The 21,158-nt window shown below is 44.7% G+C and overlaps 1 protein-coding gene across 3 annotated transcripts in view; it reads right to left on the reverse strand.

Annotated features, from left to right (window-relative positions):
* UBE4B (ubiquitination factor E4B) overlaps positions 1–16,574 on the reverse strand; it is a 110,865-nt gene extending 94,291 nt beyond the window's left edge. The window contains exons 1-2 of one of the 3 annotated variants that reach the window (XM_029065064.1): positions 16,059–16,574; positions 11,087–11,140 (exon numbers count right to left, since the gene is read on the reverse strand). In XM_029065064.1, the coding sequence (XP_028920897.1) occupies positions 11,087–11,140; positions 16,059–16,082 (78 nt within the window). In that variant the 5' untranslated portion in view covers positions 16,083–16,574. The remainder of the gene's footprint in view (positions 1–11,086; positions 11,141–16,058) is intronic. The other 2 variants (XM_029065061.2, XM_029065062.2) reach the window with 2 other exon arrangements.
* Positions 16,575–21,158: the final 4,584 nt, after the last annotated feature.

A 21,158-nucleotide genomic window follows, 5' to 3' on the forward strand; every position in this document is an offset into this window, starting at 1 on the left:
TTAGAGAAATGTATAAGAAGCAGCGTGGCTCAGTGGAAAGAGCCCGGGCTTGGGAGTCAGAGGTCATGGGTTTGAATCCCAGCTCTGCCACTTGTCAGCTGTGTGACCATAGGCAAGTCACTTCAATTCTCTGTGCCTCAGTTACCTCATTCGTAAAATGGGGATTAAATGTGAGCCTCACGTGGGACAACCTGATTACCCTGAATCTACCCCAGCTCTTAGAACAGTGCTCTGAACATAGTAAGCGCCTAACAAACACCAACATTATTATTATTATAAAAAAAATCTTCATTACTAAAAGTACTCAATGACCCAATCAAAATCTTAGGGTGAAAAAGCATGTGAAGTTCTTTGAAATGCTATGTATTTTAAGATTTTGAATGGCTCAATTTCCTAATGGCCAAAGTAAAAGGAGGAGAGATAATTGGCAATGTCCAATAAATTAATTGGAATTTTCCAGTTGTTTCTCCACTATAAAAAGAGAATCGAATACATAAAAGTTACACGTACAAAAGTGCAAGGGGAAGTAATGAGTGCAAAAGGGCTGAGATGATAGAGGGAGGATATGACCTGGGGAGAAGAAAAACAGAAACAAGCCTCCTGGAACAGATGGAAGGATTTTGAAAATGGGAGGGCTGTGGCCTGGCAGTTTTAGGGGGAGGGGGTACCAGGCAGGAGGAGGTACACCAGTCATGGGTCAGAGGCAGGAAAGTCAAGAATAAGGCAAAGTCAGTAATGAGGTTAGCCTGACGGAGCGTAGGGAGAGAACTCAGGGGTTGTGTTCGATCTGATTATTTTGTATGCTTGGCACATAGCACCATAAATAAAGAATGGATGGGCTGGGGAGGCAGAGAGAGAAAAGAGAAGGAGAGAGCGAGCTGAGCGAGAGAGAATGCGAGTGCTGAGATAGTGCCTTGAAGCATATGGCCACGAGTTTCTGTTCGATGCAAAGATGAATGTGAAATCACTGTAATTTTTTGAGGAGTGGAGAGACAAGTGTAGGATGGCATTTTAGAAAGATGATCTGGGCAGCAGAGTGAAGTATAGCCTGGAGAAAGGAGACCAGTGAGGAGGCAGATACAGGCGTCAGGCTGGGCTAGGACAAAGACCTGGACGGGCTCGTGCCAGTAGGACTTTCAATAGAGAGGAAAGGGCAGATTCAGGATATGTAAAAGAAGCAACAACTTGACTCAACCGACTGAGTGTAAAAACTGGAAAAGAGCGAGGGAGCAAGGAATAATGTCAAGTGGAAGCAGTGTGGCCTCGTGGACAGAGCACGGGCCTGGGAATCAGAAGGATCTGGGCTCCACTCCCGCCTCTGCCACCTGTCTGCTGGGTAACCTTGAGCAAGTTATTTCAGTTCTTAGTGCCCCAGTAACCTCATCTGTAAAATGGGGATTAAGACTGTGAGCCCCAAGTGGGACATGTATGGAGTACATCCTGCTTAGCTTGTACATAGTAAGCACTTAGATACAATTTAAAAAAATGGTGAGGGGGTGGGCCTTTGAAGACATGGAGGATGTTGGCGGTGACAAGATTTGGAGTTTAGCTTTGGAAATATTGACCAGGAGATGTTAGCAGGACATCTACATGAAGTCTCGGAGGCAAGAAGAAATGTGAGATTGCACATAGAAGAGATAGGGCTAGTGAGATAGATTTGGGAATCATTCACATAAGAGGTAGAATCTGAAATTATAGGAAAAAATGGTTATAGACATACATGTAGGGTCGGAAAAAGTTCTTATGAACGCACTCCAAATTTTAGGAGAACTGGGTGCATATTATCTTATACTGTCCCCCTCATCCACAATGACAAGCAATGATGGACCATCGCCAAAGACAAAACTGGATTCTAGATTGGAGGTAAGGGGAGGGGAAAGATGGAAAGAACGCTTGCTGGAGCCATGTCATCTCATTATGGCAGATCTGAATTGTACTTTCTTTATTTGCCTGCACCAGACACCTCCTGCCTTTTAGGGAGTTTCCATTGATTTATCTCAGCTTGAGAAACATTCAGCAAAACAGATTACAGAAATGGAGATAAGGATTGTCGACAATTGGTCAGAACTGAGCTCACACATGGGATCTCAAGACTAAGTTTCGGTGGCCTTCATACTCCTTCCCTTCATCTTTCGGTTTTGGAGAACAGCCCGTGGCTTTTCAAACAGTCCTAGGGGCTCTGACTATATTTAAAGAAGTAACCTTGCATATGTTCAGCAACTGACCATATCTCCAAGCACATCAAGGGACGTGTGAGGATTAGAGACCAAAATAAACTAAGACCCAGAACCACTGAGCAACTGTTGTGCAAAAGTTCAACAATTAGAACTTATGAATGTTGAGTCTGGAGTAGCAGATCTATCCACCTGGAACATATTAAAGGCTGTTTCCTTTTCTATAAAGGTCTTGAGAAAGTAACTGTGTGTGTGTGTGCGTGTACAGCAATTTTTTTTAAATTCCTCTCCCCACTTATCTTTCCCTAGTTTAGGTATATGTTCTCCAGCTGTTGTTTCTTTACACTTTCTTAGTGTGTGTTTTTCACTTCCCCTGATAACAAAGGGATGCTGATTTAAAGAAAAATGGTCAAGAAAAGGTAGAGTATACTGAATCCAGACACTGAATTGTACTGGACTCTTCCAAGCACTTAGTACAGTGCTGTGCACATAGTAAACCCTCAATAATCTTTGATAATGATGCTGAATGAGACCCACTATGATACACTGCCCTGAACTGTGCTTTAAGTGGCTGTGCTAAAGTGAAAGCCCTTTCCCCATTGTCCTGAGTACATCTGGAGGAGAGAGAGAGATGGCCAGGAATTCTCTTTTCCCAGGACTCATGCAGGGAATTCCCTTAGAGAAATTTGGAGTTCAAAATGGAAGAGCCCTGCTAAAGCCAGATATCCAGTGTGGGACAGGGTTCACGCCAGTACTAATCTGAAAACAAGAGCTAAAACAAATCAGTTAGGGTTAGTGCTAAACCCTAGAGAGGGCATGCACAGGGAACTGCTATATATGTACTTGGGGACAATTTATATATTCATATTAACGTCTCCATCCCCCTCTAGACTGTAAAGTCGTTGTGGGCAGGGAACACATCAGCTAATTCTGCTGTATTCTCCCAAGAGCTTAATACAGTGCTTTGCACATAGTAAGTGCTCAATAAATATCATTCACTGATTGATACACACACGTGGAACTACCAAACAGTGGTCCGGGGGCACCCGCTGCAGTGCATATTCAGACCCGTTTACACCAACAAAGTTTGGCTTGAAGTGGGACCAATGAGCTACATAAACTGAGGGATCTGGGGGCCATGGGAGGCCAGTGCTGGGGCTATACTGGACCATCACTCCCTGACCCCCCCTAACTAAATTATGGTACATTATATTAGGGTTCCTCTGCACTTATTTTCCCAAGTAGAGCATAGAAAAATGGCAATCCAGGAGCAGAAAGAAAACACCTGCATATGCCCTTAAAGCAACTGTAAGCCTGAAAAAGTAGTAGTGATACCACTGATTAAGCATTTACTGTTTGCAGAGCATTGTACTAATCCCTGAGAAAGAATACACAGGAGGGAATTTGGAGGTGGGGTGGTGGTGTCAGAGAGAGAGAAAGACACTCACAATCTGAAGATAATAAAAACAGTTAACCTGAAGAGCTTGTTGTTGAAAGCCAATGTGTCTCTTTACCTGTATAGATGACAATTCAGAGTAATGAATGGTGAGAAAGCAGGCATGTTTTCAAAAGTTACATGGTACTTAAGAAATTACAATACATAATCCAGATCCTCAAAACAATATTTTTTTTCTGTTTCAACAGCACTTAACAGGTGGGAGTTTGTCTTTACATTGTTTTATCGCTTTGTTTCATCTCTCCTTATGTGTCTGTCAGCAATCCCCTTTTCTTCTTTTCATTTTCAGATTGTGAACCCCCACCAATGAAACAGGGATTGGGTAAATTCCCACCTGTGTATTCTCGCTTAGTATAGCGCCTGGCACCCAGTAAACTCTTAATACTATTACCACTTCTATGTCACATGAGCCCCCACACCCTCTCACATTACCATTACTGCACACAATAACAATATCTGTGGTATGTGTTAAGCATCTACTGTGTACCAAGCACTATTCTAAGCACTGGGGTAAATACAAGGGGATCAGGTCAGACACTATTTCTGTCCCACATGAGGCTCACAGTCCAAGAACAGGTATCACCCCCATTTTACAGATGAGAAAACTGAGGTCCAGAAAAGTGAAGTGGCTTGCCCAAGGTCACAGAGCAGGCAAGTGGCAGAGCTGGGATTAGAACCCAGGTCTGCTGACTCTCAGGCCCGTGCTCCACCCTTAGGCCACATTATTATTACTTCTTGTCAAGCCCTTGTGCTAGGCCCGGAAGAAAAAAGATGATTTACGTGACTCTGGAAATGAACATTTAAAAAATACAAATTTATTTTTCCCTGGGCTACCTCCAAAAGTGATCCACCAGGAGACTAAATGGCAGGTTAAGGACAGATCAGTACTAATCTCTTCACAGCTTCAGATTTCCTGAGTGACCCCAAGCAAGTAATTAACACAAGTTTAGTAGTTTTACTTTCTTTGCTCACAAAGGGCATTACAGATAAATACTAGTGACACTTGGCAAATACCAGCCTCAAGAAAATAAAAAATAAATGACCTTTATGAGGGGGGTCCTATACCTTTATACTAGCCAAAAATAAGAATTCTTCAGTCCATGTGCTTTTGACAGTGGAACACAAAATATATTCTGGCTGCCTGAAGTCAACCGATCAGTTGTAATTTCTAACAAGAAATTCACCCTTTGATTCTCCAAACAGCCACTACGTAATTGTTTCACAGTTTGAAGGAAAACTTTAAAAATGAGGACCTGATCATTTTTCTATTACATGACAGTAGACAATTCCAATAAAAACAAAATGGTGCTATAAAAAATGAGAGCCTACTATGGATTATTATTAGGGTATGACTTTTTCAGGTAAATATATATGTTGAAGGGGGGCTGTCGATGGGTAATTCTAGGAGGTTGGGTTTTTTTTTGGGGGGGGGGGGTGAGGGGATGAAAAAAAAAATCAGGTTTAATGCTCCAAAGACCCCAAAATTTCCAGACTGTATTTTAACTTATTTTTTGCTCACATATGGACATTTCCAAATGGCTAGGGCACCTTTTTGGCCTTTGAAAATGAAACAAATAGCTAAATGAACATACATAAATCTGGTGGCATGTAAGGCAACAATGCTTAATTTAGGATACTGGAGGCAACCCTATCAAATTTAAAATCCAAAACTCAGTTTAAGCTGAGGGGACTATACTGAAAGAGGTACAATATGGAGACTTTGGAGACTCACACAAGAGAAAAACAATTCTGAACACATGGTTCAGTTACACAGGGAAATTGTGGGCTCTTTACAAAATCCTCCCATTCTCCCTACCCCCAAAAAAGTTTATGAACAAACCTTCCAGGTGGCACATTCCAAAAATCAATTACAAAAACAATTTCATTGATATTGGACATGAGTGTTTAAGTGTTAATTTGTTGATTGACTGAATCAGAATGGATTTATAAATCAAAGTAAATTTTTTGGAAGAAGGCTTTCTTAGGTTTAACCCAAACTTTTTTAAATGATTCTGGAGGAAGAAAGAGAAATAAGTTGGGAAAAACCCTAAAAACCCCTAGCTACTGTTCTCTCCCAACTAGTAGTGCTTACAGACAGGTATAAACTTCCTTCATCGTTACATGAATTTTGCAATGCAATCGAGACAGGCTAATTAATCCTGGGGTAACAAACACACTGTAATATTGAAGAACTTGTTGAATAAAGCTGTAGCTAAAAACAAGCAAATGAGGCAAAGCAGATATTTGGCTTTGCAGGCAACCCAATTAAAAATAAATGAAATTACAGTCCTACATTCCTACTCATGAAAATATGACAATTAACTGTCATAATATGACATGATTAACTGTCATTTGGTACACAGATCAATCAGTGGTGTTTATTGAGCGCTTACTTTGTTCTGAGCACTGTACTAAGCACTTGGGAGAATACACGAGCATTAGCTTACATACTCCCTGCCCAGATCGAGCTTACAGTCTAGGGGGGAGAGACACACTAAGATACAAATAATTTAAAAGTTGCAGTACTTTTATAGTGAAGTCATTGTGCACTAACCCATTTTGAATTTATACTTCCATGTGATGTGATGGGAACCAGCATGGTGTAGTGGAGAGAGCAGGGGTCTGGGAGTCAGAAGGTCATGGGTTCTAATCCCAGCCACTTGTCTGCTGTATAACCTTAGTCAAGTCACTTAGCTTCTCTGTGCCTCAGTTCCCTCATCTCTAAAATGGTCATTAAGATCGTAAGCCCCATGTGGGATAGGGACTGTGTCCAATCTGATTAGCTTTAATCTACCCAGGCACAGTACAGTACCTGGCACATTCTAAGTGCTTAAAATACCATTTTAACAAAAATGGTTGCTCTTTCAGGATTCCCCTGTGGTCTTTGCCCCTTATGTTACGCAGGTATTTCCTGGATTCCTGCTGAGTCTGTTCCCCACAAGGGATGCCTTACATTTATTATCGTTGCAAAGACTGGTCGGCTCCCAGAAATTCCTGATCACGCTTAGGGCTTCCTATCTGCTTCTAATGGATCATCTGTCACCCTCCCTCCACGTTAAAGGCAGAGAGTGAGCCAGACTAAGTAATCTCTGAGGAGAAGTGAAAGCTAAGTTGGGGGAAAAACAACAGACCAGGAGAAGACTTAGGGGTCTCACCAGACTCCTAATAGTAATAATAACAACAGGGCTTGTTAAGCACCTATGTATCAGGCACCGGGGAAGGTACAAAATAAGTAGATGGGACACAAGTCATCTCCCATGTGGCTCACAGTCTAAGAGGCAGACAGATATTTATCCCCCATTTTCAGATGAGGCGACTGAGGCACAGAGAAATCAACTGACCGGCCCAAAGCCACAGGGCAGGTAAGTGGTAGAATTTGGAATAAATCACAGGTCTCCTCTCAGGCCGCTGCTCCTTTCATTAGGCCTTGCTGCTTCTTTAAGCCACTTTTTTTAAAAAAAAGGTATTTGTTAAGTGCTTACTATATGCTAGGTACCATGATACTAAGAGCAGGGGTAGATGCGAGATAATCAGGCTGGACACAGTCCATATCCCACACAGGGCTTACAGACTCAATCCCCATTTTTCAGATGAGGTAACAAGCACAGAGAAGTTACACGACTTGCCCAAGATCACCCAGCAGACGAGTGACTTCCACACCATCTCTTTCAGGCTGCCGCTGGTCCCCCTCACCACTGCTCATCATTAGACGTGGCCATTTGTCCAGCTGCAAATTTAACTCATCGTACCAAACATAAGATGAAGAGGCCCAAATGAGACGTGTCCGTAACAAATATCTTTTCCATTTCGCTTTCATGAAAACACTCCTACTCCAAGGCAGTTCTGTTGGTCAATAATGTTTTCTTGAGCTAAAAGCACAATAGTCCCTAGGAATCCAGAGGTTTTTTTTTTGATCACGGTTTTGCCAGTTTGTGGATGACTGCATCCACATTCCCAATCTTGGTGGTGGTGGTGGGCCCCAGACCTCCCTACCGGCTGCTGCATCATCACCTCATTCATTAATTCATTCAATTCGGTTGTATTTATTGAGTGCTTACTGTGAGCAAAGCACTGTACTATGCGCTTGAGAGAGTACAACAATACCCAGACACATTCCCTGCTCCTAACAAGCTTACAATCTAGAGGGGGAGGAGGGGGGAGGAGGCATCGCTGCCCCTTTCTAAAAAGCCCTAGCAGCCGGGAGTTGCAGGATAAACTTTCAGGAGCTTTACAAGCAGTGGCCTTTGGGCTCATAAGGTATTCTCAGTTTCTCTAACCAATCCCCCATGATGAGAGAGAGACTACTACAACTGCTTTACCCATATTCACTCCTTCAATCGTATTTACTGAGCGCTTACTGTGTGCAGAGCACTGTGCTAAGCGTTTGATTACCAAGGCTAAGGCTTAGAACTTCAAATTGGAAGCAAAATTCGGCAATGCTTCACATTCCTCCAGATAAGCATTTTCAGAAAGCCTGTTTTCATAAAGCTTTGGAGAAATATAAATGACACCACATTATAGATTGCTTTTAAGACACAGAAATGTCCCCCAATACTCTAATTTAATTGGGCCTCACTACCCTAGATCTGACATTTTCCAATCTGTGGTTAATGAACAACTTTTTAATACCAGGCTCATTAAAAGCCGGTAAAAGTCAAAAGGCACAAAGACAAAGGAAGACTTCCAGCCCCAAGGAACAGAAGAAAGGCTTGAGATTAGACCTGTTTTGCTGCAACAAAAGTTATCCCCACTCATTGCATATTAAGTCAAAATGACCCCAACATTTTCATAACACCCAAAACCTAATTTACTGCTTAAATGAACGTACAGCACTTGCCACAGCACACCTGAAAAACATCCTATAGTTAACCAATGAGAAGCAGTGTGCCTAGTGGATAGAGCACGGTTTGAGGATGGGGGTTCTAATCCCTGATCCACCATTCAACTACAGTGTGTCCTTGGACAAGTCACAATTTCGGTCTTCAGCTACCTCATCTGTAAAATGAGGGTTAAGACTATGCGCCCTAGGTGGAGCGTGGACTGGATTCAAACTGATTTTTTTTTATGGCATTTGCTAAGCATTTACTATGTGCCAGGCACTGTATTAAGTGCTGGAATAGATACAAGCTAATCAGGTTGGACACAGTCCCTGCCCTACCCCAGCGTTTAGAACAGTACCTGGTACACAGTGAAGGTTTAACCAACATCATAAAAACAACAAACACAAAACAGAACAATGGTGAACCAGAAAAGGTTACAGACTGAATATATTTCCAATCTTAGAAAATATACTAGATAGAAATTTGTTAGCCTCATAGTACTATGATTCTAGCAAGATTCACAACAATCCCTACCCTGCTGAGGCTGACTGTAAGCCCGTCAAATGGCAGGGACTGTCTCTATCTGTTGCCGACTTGTTCATTCCAAGCGCTTAGTACAGTGCTCTGCACATAGTAAGCGCTCAATAAATACTATTGAATGAATAAAGGGAAATTATGAAATTTTTAACTATAGTGAATAATATAAAAATACAAAGCACAAGAGGGTACTTTTCCTGAAGGAGTGTTTTAAAGTTTAACAAATCTTTTATAGTCTATTACTAACTTATGTCTTAATTTTCAGGTTTTAAAAAAAACCCTGCTAATACAAATTCCAAAACAGCACACTCCACCATTTGTCCACATCTATGACTCACCTAGCTTTTACACACAACTGATCACTGCACAAAAATTCTTCAAGTGATTAATTCTAGCCAAACCAATATCATTTATATAAAAACCACACAAATGCACTCTGATCACTTTTTAGAGTTTTATATTTCCATTTTCTATTTTTTCCTTATTTGAATTTGGGGTGAATTCCATAATGTAAAGAAGATCTATATGAGGCTGAAAATTAGATGAGTTGAGAATCACCTATAAATGCCCTGAAAATTCTAACTGCAATTAGATTTATGACCTTCACAATTAACTAAATGCAAAATTTAAGCCAGAGTCCAATAATTATTACTGGGCAGCTTTAAAGACTATGGTGACTTAGTTACAGAAAAAAAAAATTAAAGAAAAGCAGCAAGACTTGTTTACATCATGGCTTGGTTTACATCATGGTCAAAATTATGTTATACATATTTTGTTTATGAATGAATTCTACATATGTTTTTATACCTGGAAAAAGACTGTAAAAAAGCAGCCTGCTCAAAACAAGGTTGTCATCTCCACATCAGATTTTTTATGGTATTTTAAGCACTTACTAAGTAACAGGCAATGTACTAAATACTGGGGTAGATACGAGCTAATCAAGTTGGGCACAGTCCGTGTCCCCCATGGGGCTCACAGTCTTAATTCCCATTTTTTCATGAGGTAAATGAGGCACAGAAGAATTAAGTGACTTGCCCACGGTCACACTGCAGACAAGTGGCAGAGCCAGAATCAGAACCCAAGTTCCTGACTCCCAGGCCCAAGCTCTACCCACTAAACAACTGCTTTCCACACTGCTTGGATGATAAACTTTATATGAACACACAAGAAAAAGTATTTTTAAAACTTAAGACCCGCAAAAATTCATTTTGAAAAAAGCATTTTTTCCAAAGCACAGCTATACCACCCTATTTGGAAGAGTAAATTATTCTAGAAAGGGAAAAAGGAATGCACAACGTAGAAACTCATAGCTTAACACTGTTTAAAGGTTAAGTCAAAATAACTATGAACATGAAGCACAGTGTACATAATAAACTATCCCCCCAAAATTAGAATTCAAGTAGCATACTAGAGGTCGCCTGTCTTCCCACCCTGGTTTTTTTAAAAAAGAATATTTTCCAGATATTTTAATTGCTGTTTGGGTAAAAACTGGGTGGAGTCCCACTCCCAGGTTACCAATGTGCTTGTTTGCTTTCATCTGACACCTAGGACATGAACTTAAAATGTAAACAAGTTTACACCACATCAATCTTATGACTTTGTATAGAAGAAAATCCTGAATTTTGTCTGTATGCCTTTTCATAGTCAGAGGAATGGGAAAGCAGTTCATTTTCTTTCTGTATAATTACCCAAGATCAGGCATAAGTCGAGCACTTTCAAGGGGTAAATAAATCTCACAACTAGATTCAAATGAAATAACTTGACAGAAAAACATTCAAAATGAAACTTTCTCAAAGTAAGGCACACATACACCAACTCTATTATACTGCACTTTCTCAAGCACTTAGTATGGGTGCTCTGTACACAGTAAGCGCTCAATAAATACCATTGAAGGATTTGATATGGGGATCTTCAAAGGCAGAAGAAATAACCAAAGAGCTTATCCCAGACAAGCACAAAGGGGAGTGGTAAACAGTGGCGAGGGGACAGGTTGGCAGATGTTTTGAGCAAGAGGGAAAACGACCAGAGATAGAATCCCACCACCCACTGTATAAAGTCCTCCAGACAGAGCAGGGTGAGTAAGAAAAAAAAAATCTCACCTCACCCAAACCCTGTCTACTGCTCTTCCTGGGGGACTCCAGTTCAAGTTCATGCTAGGAAAAAATATTGACAATAAAAACAAAATGCAGAAGTCATAAAGTTAAAACCAAAGTAATCGGTGTGTTTGATAGTCATACAGTGTTTGTGGAGCCATTGGACTTAAGTTCCTGAAGGACGACGACACATTATATTGTACTATAAGTTCCTGAAGGACGACGATACATTATATGGTACTATAAGTTTCTTTACAGTTTTGCTCTATAGGAGCTGCTTTTTCACATAAACACTGGATTAAACAGCACTGTGTTGAATTTAAATTGTTCTTAGGTACTAGAAGCACAAAACTGAAATACCATCTACTCAACAGCATTCTCCCCCACTTTCACTTTCTTGAGATTTGGGGACTTTTTTTCTTGGTCTCAGTTTTACTTGCCTGCCTAATTAACATCGATCGGTTATGCAAAGGACTGGAGGTCACACCAATATGGGAACTCCCACCCACCACCCCCTCCGATATTTTCAAGCTAAATATTTAGTGATTTTATTATTTGGGGGATCGGTAAAATCTTGTTTATCTTAGCTTCATTCTTTGAACGAAACCTGTTGCACTAAAAGTATAAAAGATGGCCAAAGTTTTGGAAATCAGGTTAAGGAACTGAATCTCCCAACTTCAAGTCCCCTGGTTTATTCCAAAAGTTAGAGCAGTGGAGATCTCAGACATCAAAAAGAACACAGAATATTTTATGAAGATGACTGCTTTGTCTAGGTTCTGGTTAATTGTTAATTTCTGATGACAACATCGATGGCAGAAGAGTCAGAATCCTATAAACTGGACCGTCCTCTTCAATTATCCTGACATTTACCCTTCCGTCAGCCAGGTAAATTTAGATAACTCAGGAAGTAGCTTCACGCGGGTATATCTTTTACGTTCCTAATCATTATTTTTAAACTCTTGGCTGGGAAATTCCTCCCTCCGCTCTAAAGTATTTTAGTAGCCCCCAATAAGAAAAAGAAAAAGGCTCCCTCCTTCTAGACTGTGAGCCCGTTGTGGGATCGTCTCTATTACCGAATTGTACTTTTGAAGCGCTTAGTACAGTGCTTTGCACACAGTAAGCACTCAATAAATACGACTGAATGAATGAAAATAGTCAAGAATATAACAATTTTTTTGGTTCCTATTGCCCTACCTTTTCTTGTTTAGCACAGTCCTTTGTCCTACGTGGATTTGGGGCCAAGTTAATTTCCAATCTAAACCCTTTAAATAAAGTGTCTACTCCTAAACCGAGAAGCAGCGTGGCTTAGTGGCCAGAGCCTGGGTTTGGGAGTCAGAAGTCAAAGGTTCGAAACCCAGCTCTGCCGCCTGTCAGCTGTGTGACTTTGGGCAAGTCACAACTTCTTTGTGCCTCAGTTCCTTCATCTGTAACATGGGGATGAAGACTGTGAGCCCTACGTGGGACAACTTGTTTACCTTGTATCTCCCCCAGCATTTAAGACAGTGCTTGGCACATAGTAAGCGCTTAACAAAAACCAACATTATTATTATTATTAAATCAATTTATCTGCAGAAGATGGAGCACACACACTCCTTCTCCCCAACCTATACACACACATCTCTACAAAAACTATCCAAGTCAGTTCTTGACCCATCTTATTCTAACAAAGCGGGATTGCAAAATCATGATGCGGGACTTGAAACGTGATCCACTGGGAGACCATAAAGCTAAGTGGCAGAGGAGAGGCAGTCTTGACTTTCAAAACAGCCACGTATCATAATTAAAAGCTATTTTTCTTCCGTCCTTACCTGACCCAAACCTCCCAACCAGTGTGTCCTCTCCCCGGAGAGCACGGTTCCCAAGCCGACACTGACCACTTGACTAAAACTGGGGCACCGAAGACGTAGGATTCAATTAACCTGCTGCTTTGCTGCTTTCTGAATCGTTTTAGAAGAACTGGCAAGGGGCGAAATTTCACAGGCTAGGCTATGGCCGGGGAGCGGTCTCTCTACCAACGAGGGGTGGCATAAAACCACCGAAAATCCTTGCAGGGCCCAAGGAACTCCAGGAAAGTCGACAAAAGTCCAATCGCTTCTTCCTCCACAAAGACATCAACCCTGTCGACTCCACTCATTCGATCGTATTTATGGCGCCCTGTGTGCAGAGCACTGCACCAAGCACTCGACCCACCCGGCTTCGTTCCCTAAAACGCCATGGAGGAAGACTGCAAGGCCCCTACGTGGCTTGACGTATTTAAAACAACGGAGAATCTCTCACAGGAAGACGACACTTTGGCAAGACGGCATCCCACCCAACGCTTAGGCCTTCGAAGCTGAAGAGGGTCTGGGTCCCTCGCTTCACAGTTCATCGGAAAAAATACATTTTCATCTCCTAAATGGCCCTCGGCTCCTTCCCTGGCCCCTCGAAGAAATTACAAGGCCGAAAAGATGAGGCGGGCGAGCAACGGACCGCAGAGTCGGGGTGCAGGGCAGGGATGGGACCCAAAAACATTTCGGAAAAGTCATCCATTGACTCGTGTGACTCCACACCCACCCCCCCCAAAGACAGGCGTGGCTCAGTGGAAAGTGCCCAGGTTTGGGAGTCAGAGGTCATGGGTTCTAATCCCGCCTCTGCCTCCTATAATAATAAAAATGTTGGTATTTAAGTGCTTCCTATGTGCAGAGCACTGTTCTAAGCGCTGGGGTAGATGCAGGGTCACAGGGTGTCCCACGTGAGGCTCACAGTCTTCACCCCCATTTTGCAGATGAGGGAACTAAGGCCCAGAGAAGTGAAGTGACTTGTCCACAGTCACACAGCTGACAAGTGGTAGGGTCGGGAGTCGAACCCATGACCTCTGACTCCCAAACCCGTGCTCTTTCCACTGAGTCATGCTGCGTGACTTTGGCCAAATCACTTCACTTCTCTGTACCTCAGTTCCCTCATTTATAAAATGGGGATGAAGACTGTGAGCCTCACGGGAGGCAAACTAAGCGCTTAGTACAGTGCTCTGCACAGAATAAGCACTCAATAAATACTATTGAATGCACAACCTGATTACCTTCTATCACCCCCAGTGCTTAGAACAGTGCTCGGCCCACTGTAAGTGCTTAATACCAACATTATTACTATTTAGAGTCCGGACTTGGGAGTCAGAAGTCATGGGTTCGAATCCCGGCCCTGCCACTTGTCAGCTGGGTGACTTTGGGCAAGTCCCTTCACTTCTCTGGCCCTCAGTTCCCTCATCTGTAAAATAGGGGTGAAGACTGTGAGCCCCACATGGGACAACCTGATCACCCTGTATCTCCCCCAGCACTTAGAACAGTGCCCTGCACATAGTAAGTGCTTAACAAATACCAACATTATTAGTAGTAGTAGTATTCTCTGTGCCTCAGTTCCCTCCTCTGTAAAATGGGGATGAAGACTGTGAGCCTCACGTGGGGCAACCTGATGACCCTGTCTCTCCCCCAGCGCTTAGAACAGTGCCCTGCACATAGTAAGCGCTTAACAAATACCAACATTATTACTATTCTCTGGGCCTCAGTTCTCTCCTCTGTAAAATGGGGATGAAGACTGTGAGCCCCACGTGGGACAACCTGATCACCACGTATCCCCCAGCGCTTAGAACAGTGCCCTGCACCTAATAAGCGCTTAACAAACCCCAACATTATTACTATTCTCTGTTCCTCAGTTCCCTCCTCTGTAAAATGGGAATGAAGACTGTGAGCCCCACGTGGGACAACCTGATCACCAAGCCAGCGCTTAGAACAGTGCCCGGCACCTAGAAAGCGCTTAACAAACCCCAACATTATTACTACTACTAATAATAAAAATAATGTTGGTATTTGTTAAGCGCTTACTAGGTGCCGAGCACTGTTCTAAGCGCTGGGGTAGACATAGGGGAATCAGGTTGTCCCACGTGGGGCTCCCAGTCTTCATCCCCATTTTACAGATGAGGGAACTGAGGCCCAGAGAAGTTAAGTGACTCGCCCACAGTCACACAGCCGACAAGTGGCAGAGCTGGGATTCGAACTCATGAGCCCTGACTCCAAAGCCCATGCTCTTTCCACTGAGCCACGACTATTCTCTGATCCTAAGTTCCCTCCTCTGTAAAATGGGAATGAAGACTGTGAGCCCCACGTGGGACAACCTGATCACCAAGCCAGCGCTTAGAACAGTGCCCTGCACCTAATAAGCGCTTAACAAACCCCAACATTATTACTATTCTCTGTTCCTCAGTTCCCTCCTCTGTAAAATGGGAATGAAGACTGTGAGCCCCACGTGGGACAACCTGATCACCAAGCCAGCGCTTAGAACAGTGCCCGGCACCTAGAAAGCGCTTAACAAACCCCAACATTATTACTAATAATAATAATAAAAATAATGTTGGTATTTGTTAAGCGCTTACTAGGTGCCGAGCACTGTTCTAAGCGCTGGAGTAGACATAGGGGAATCAGGTTGTCCCACGTGGGGCTCCCAGTCTTAATCCCCATTTTACAGATGAGGGAACTGAGGCCCAGAGAAGTCAAGTGACTCGCCCACAGTCACACAGCCGACAAGTGGCAGAGCTGGGATTCGAACTCATGAGCCCTGACTCCAAAGCCCATGCTCTTTCCACTGAGCCACGACTATTCTCTGATCCTCAGTTCCCTCCTCTGTAAAATGGGAATGAAGACTGTGAGCCCCACGTGGGACAACCTGATCACCAAGCCAGCGCTTAGAACAGTGCCCGGCACCTAGTAAGCGCTTAACAAACCCCAACATTATTACTATTCTCTGTTCCTCAGTTCCCTCCTCTGTAAAATGGGGATGAAGACTGTGAGCCCCACGTGGGCCAACCTCATCACCAGCGCTTAGAACAGTGCTCGGCCCCCCCGCTTTTCAAATCCCATCATTATTATTATTACGACCACCACGGTCCCGTTCTTCGTCCCCGAGCCGGGGTCCCCCGCGTCCCCAACGTGTCCCCCAGCCTCCTCACCTCATCGGCGCTCAGCTCCTCCATCGCTTTCCTCTTAATGGTGAAAAGGGGGGGGGGGAGGAAAGACCCTTTTTTTCTTCTTTTTTTCTTCCCCCCCCCCGAAGACGGTTGGGAGGGAAGAGAGCAGGAGGCGCCCGGTCGGCTGGTCCCCCGAGGGGGGCGGGTCGGGTCAGCAGAATTGCATAGTCAGGGGTTGAAAAAGGCGAAGACGGCGGGGCCCGGGGGTGGCCCGCGTGTTCGTCTGCCTGGGTCCGGGGGGTCGCCGGCTTCGGGTTGGTCTTCCCGCTCCGGTCCTTCTTCTTCAGCCGCGCTAGCCCCGAGGGGAGGGGCCGCCGCCGCCGCCAGCCAGGCCAGACCCGGCGGCCACCATGGAAGCCGCCCCGAAGAAGGCCCGCCGCGCCCCAGCTGCCCACGGAGGCCGCGGCCGCCGGAGGGTCGACGCGCCCGCCCTCTGCTTCTGCCCCCGGCCCCGCCGAGGATTATTCATCAAAACAACAGGGCGGCCATCTTGCCGGGGGTCACGTGACCCCCTTCCCCCTCCCCGTCCTCCCGCCGGCTCCGGAAAGAGACAACCAATCACAATCGTCCTTCCCTCAGTCGCTTCGCCTCGCGCTGGGCCCCTCTCCCCCCCCCCCCCCCCACCGCCTCGCGCGGGGCAAGCTGAGCCCCCTAGCAACAGCGCGGGGGAGGGGCAACATCGGGCCCGGGGGGAGGGCACCGGGGGTGGGGAGGGGGAGAGGGACGGACGCCTTCAGGGAGAGGAGGGGGGAGCATAAAGGAGGAGGAGGCGCGGGGGGGGGGGAGAGGATGAGGAGACTGGAGAGAGGGGGGAGAGAAGGGATGAGGAGGCGGGAGAGAGGGGGGAGAGAAGGGATGAGGAGACTGGAGAGAGGAGGAGAGAGAGGGGATGAGGAGACTGGAGGGGGCAGAGAAAGGATGAGGAGACAGGAGAGAGGGGGGAGAGAAAGGATGAGGAGACTAGAAAGAGAGGGAGAGATAGGATGAGGAGACTGGAAAGAGAGGGAGAGAAAGGATGAGGAGACTGGAAAGAGAGGGAGAGAAAGGATGAGGAGACTGGGTAGGGGGGAGAAGGGATGAGGAGACTGGAGGGGGGAGAGAAAGGAGGAGACAGGAGAGAGGGGGGAGAGAAAGGATGAGGAGACTGGAAAGAGGGGGAAGAGAAAGGATGAGGAGACAGGAGAGAAGGGGAGAGAAAAGATGAGACTGGAAAAGAGGGGGGGAGAGAAATGATGAGACTGGAAAGGAGGGGGAGAGAAAGGATGAGGAGACTGGAGAGGGGGGAGAGAGAGGATGAGACTGGGGGGGGGGGGAAGAGAGAGGATGAAGAGACTGGAAAAAGGGGGAAGAGAAAGGATGAGGAGACAGGAGAGAGGGGGAGAGAAAAGATGAGACTGGAAGGGGGGGAGAGAAAGGATGAGGAGACTGGAGAGGGGGAGAGAGAGGATGAGGAGACTGGAGGGGGGGAGAGAGAGGATGAGGAGACTGGAGGGGGGGGAGAGAGGATGAAGAGACTGGAAAGAGGGGGAAAAGAAAGGATGAGGAGACAGGAGAGAAGGGGAGAGAAAAGATGAGACTGGAAAGGAGGGGGAGAGAAAGGATGAGGAGACTGGAGAGAGCGGGGAGAGAAGGGATGAGGAGACCGGAGAGAGGGGGAGAAAAAGGATGAGGAGATGGGAGGGGGGGGGAGAGAAAGGAAGAAGACACAGGAGGGGGGAAAGAGAAAGGATAAGGAGACAGAGAGGGGGAAGAGAAAGGATGAGGAGATGGGAGAGAGGGGGGAGAGAAAGGAAGAGGACACAGGAGGGGGGAAAGAGAAAGGATAAGGAGACAGAGAGGAGAAGAGAAAGGATGAGGAGACAGGAGAGAGGGGGAGAGAAAGGATGAGGAGACGGTGGGGGGGGGGGAAGAAAGGATGAGGAGACAGAGAAGGGAGAGAGAAAGGTGGAGGAGCAAAAAATTTTCTTCAAAAAATCAAGGATTTGGATTTCTTTAGCTTTCCTCGAACCAATCACGCAGTTGCCAGTAACTAGCCTGTGTGAGAGTTCTAATTTTAATCCACTGGAGCTGGGGTGTTTTGTGTGTGCCCCCCCACCACCAACCCGCCTCACAAAATTTAAAATAAAAGCAATCACTTTTCATTTGTAGTCATGGATTTCGGGTAGTTGTTTTCCAAGACCGTTGATACTGCAGTAATGAAGGTGTCTCAGTGTTAACATTGTCATTGTTTTTAGGTCTCTAAAACTCCATCTGTTGCGAGGTAACGTAATTAGTGTGAAAATCTACGACATAACTAGAATTCCATTTACTGTGCCTTTTGGGGTTTCGAATGTACATAGCACTTGTGAATTTTGGAATCTCTTCCCGAGATATAAAATGTGGAAATGAAACAACCTGGAAAACAAGTTACAAAATCTCCCAAATGCACTGACAGTTAAATTTACCATTAAGCCTCTAACTATAAATAACTGGAAGTCACAAAGCAGTATCATCAGTCGAAGCAGTAGGCAAATGTTTGTCAGTGAAAAATCTGAGTAAAGAAAGTTAAATCTTCAAAAATGGGTTCCATAATTAGAACCGTCCCATTTCATTTAAAATATATTTAATTCAGAAACCAGCCCGCTAGGTAGCGAGGGAATCGACATGCAAAATGAAACAACTGGGAATCGCGCATAATATCTGGAATCTAGGGTAGGAATTCTGAAAGAGAGACCTCTGATCACTTGCCCAGGCTCCTTCCCTAGCCTGAAACTCTCCTCCGCAAATCACCAGACTTCCCACAGTGTAGTTCTCCATCTTCAAACCTCTCCTAAAATCCTACCTCTGCCAGCAGGCCTTCCCCAATTAATTCCTAACATGCCAAGTCACCTCAACCCAACAGCCACCCTTAGCATTTAAGCATAGAGTACTAGTAGTAATGGAATTTATAGAATGCCCATTGAGTACAATGCACTGTACTAAGCAGTTGGGAAACCTGGTGGATAGAACACGGGCCTGCAAGTCAGAAGGACCTGGGTTCTAATCCCACTCCACCGAACGTCTCCTGTGTGACTTTAGGCAAGTCACTTAATTTCTCTGGGCCTCAGTTCCCTTGTCAGTAAATTGGGGATTGAGACTGTGAGGCCCATGTGGGAAATGGACTGTGTCCAAACTGGTTATCTTATCTACCCCAGCACTTAGTACAGTGCCTGACACAGTAAGGGCTTAACGAACACCATTAAAAAAGAAAATAAGGCACCACAGAAGCCTGAGATGTCTTCCCAGCCTAGTGGAGTTTACATTCTAATGGTGGAAACAAATGTATAAATATTTACAAATGGTGAAATCAGAATAAATGACCTGAATGTTCAGTTAAAACATGCATATATATATCCTAGTACGGAGGGCAGGTAGAGAAACATGAGTGCAAGGGGCAACTGTTGGGTTGATATGACTCAGGGAAGTGGATGATTAGTTGGAGGAGGTGGGATTTGGAGGGAAGGGGGTTTCAATCTGAGAGCCAGCTTGAGCAAGGGCTCAGAGGCAGGCAAGATGAGGATGGAGTACAGTCGGAAACTGAACCTGGAAGAAACAAAGACTGTAAGTAGCAAGTGAGGAAAGTGGATATGTAAAATGGAGCGATTCAGTGGCAAGGCTTGAAGTCAATGGGGAGGGATTTGTATTTAATGAGGGAAATGGGCAAACATTGGTGGGTTTTGAAGAGTGGGGAGGGGGAAAATATGTGCTGAGTGACTTTCAGTAAGATGACCTGGGCAGCAGTCTGGAGTATGGACTGAAGAGGGACCGGGCAAGGAAACTGGTGAGGAGATTCAGAAAGTTAACCATGATATGACAAGTGGGAAGCAGCGTGGGCTAATGGAAGGAGGACGGGCTGGGAAGTCGGAGGACGGGCCGGGAAGTCAGAGGACCTGAATTCTAATCCCAGCTCCACCACTTGTCTGCTGTGTGACCTTGGGCAACTCATTGAAATTCTCTGGGCCTCAGTTACCTCATCTGTAAAGTGGGGATTAAATCCTCCTCCCTTTTATGTAGACTGTTAGCCTCCTGTGCAATATGGACTGCGTCCAACTTGATCATCTCATATCTACTCCAGCACTTAGTACGGTGCCTGGCAAATAATAAGTGCTTTACAAGTACCATTTTTTTAAAAAAGTGCTTGAACCAGAGTGGCGGCTGTTTGGAAAGGGCCCAAGAAATGTTTTTGAGGACAAATAGGCAGGATTTAGCAGTTGATTGAATATTTGAGCTGAATGACAGGGGTACAGAGACGCAGAATTGCTTAGTGGATAGAGCATAGTTCTGGGAGTCAGAGGACCTGGGTCCTAATCCTGGCTCCACCATTTGTCTGCTGTGTGAACTTGGGCAAGTCACTTAACTTCTCCGTGACTCAGTTACCTCATCTGTAAAATGGGGATGAAGACGTGGGACATGGACTGTGACCAACCAGATTAGCTTGTATCTACCCCAGTTCTTAGGACATTGCCTGGCACATAGTAAGTGCTTAACAAATACTATTAAAATATATACACACATATATATATATATATATATAGGATAACACCAAAGTTACAAGCTTCAGTTTCAAGAACAATGATGCAACTGTCAACAGAGATGGGAAAGCTGGGAGGAGGGGAAGACTTATATTTGCCTACTCAGCTTGAGGTAGTGGAGAGAACAGGACCTGGGAGTCAGAAGGTCATGGATTCTAATCCTGCTTCTGCCACTTCTCTGCTGTGTGACGTTGGGCAAGTCACTCAACTTCTCTGTGCCTCAGTTACTGCAACTGTAAAATGAGGATTGAGACTGCGAGCCCCACATGGGACAGGGACTGTGTCCAACCTAATTTACTTGTATCCACCCCAGTATTTAGTACAGTGCCTGGCACATAGTAAGTGCTTAACAAATACCATAATTATTATAATTATTATTGAATCCAATTATTCTGCTGTTCCATCCTGTGATATTTGTACTACCTCTTATTTCCATGTTCTTCATGCTCCCATTATTAGTAAATGATTTTTGTCTGTGAATTCCTATTAAATTGTAAATTATTTCAAGGCAGGGAATATGTATTTTGCTTCT

This window comes from Ornithorhynchus anatinus, chromosome 5 (genome assembly GCF_004115215.2).
Source record: "Ornithorhynchus anatinus isolate Pmale09 chromosome 5, mOrnAna1.pri.v4, whole genome shotgun sequence".
Lineage (NCBI taxonomy): Eukaryota > Metazoa > Chordata > Mammalia > Monotremata > Ornithorhynchidae > Ornithorhynchus > Ornithorhynchus anatinus.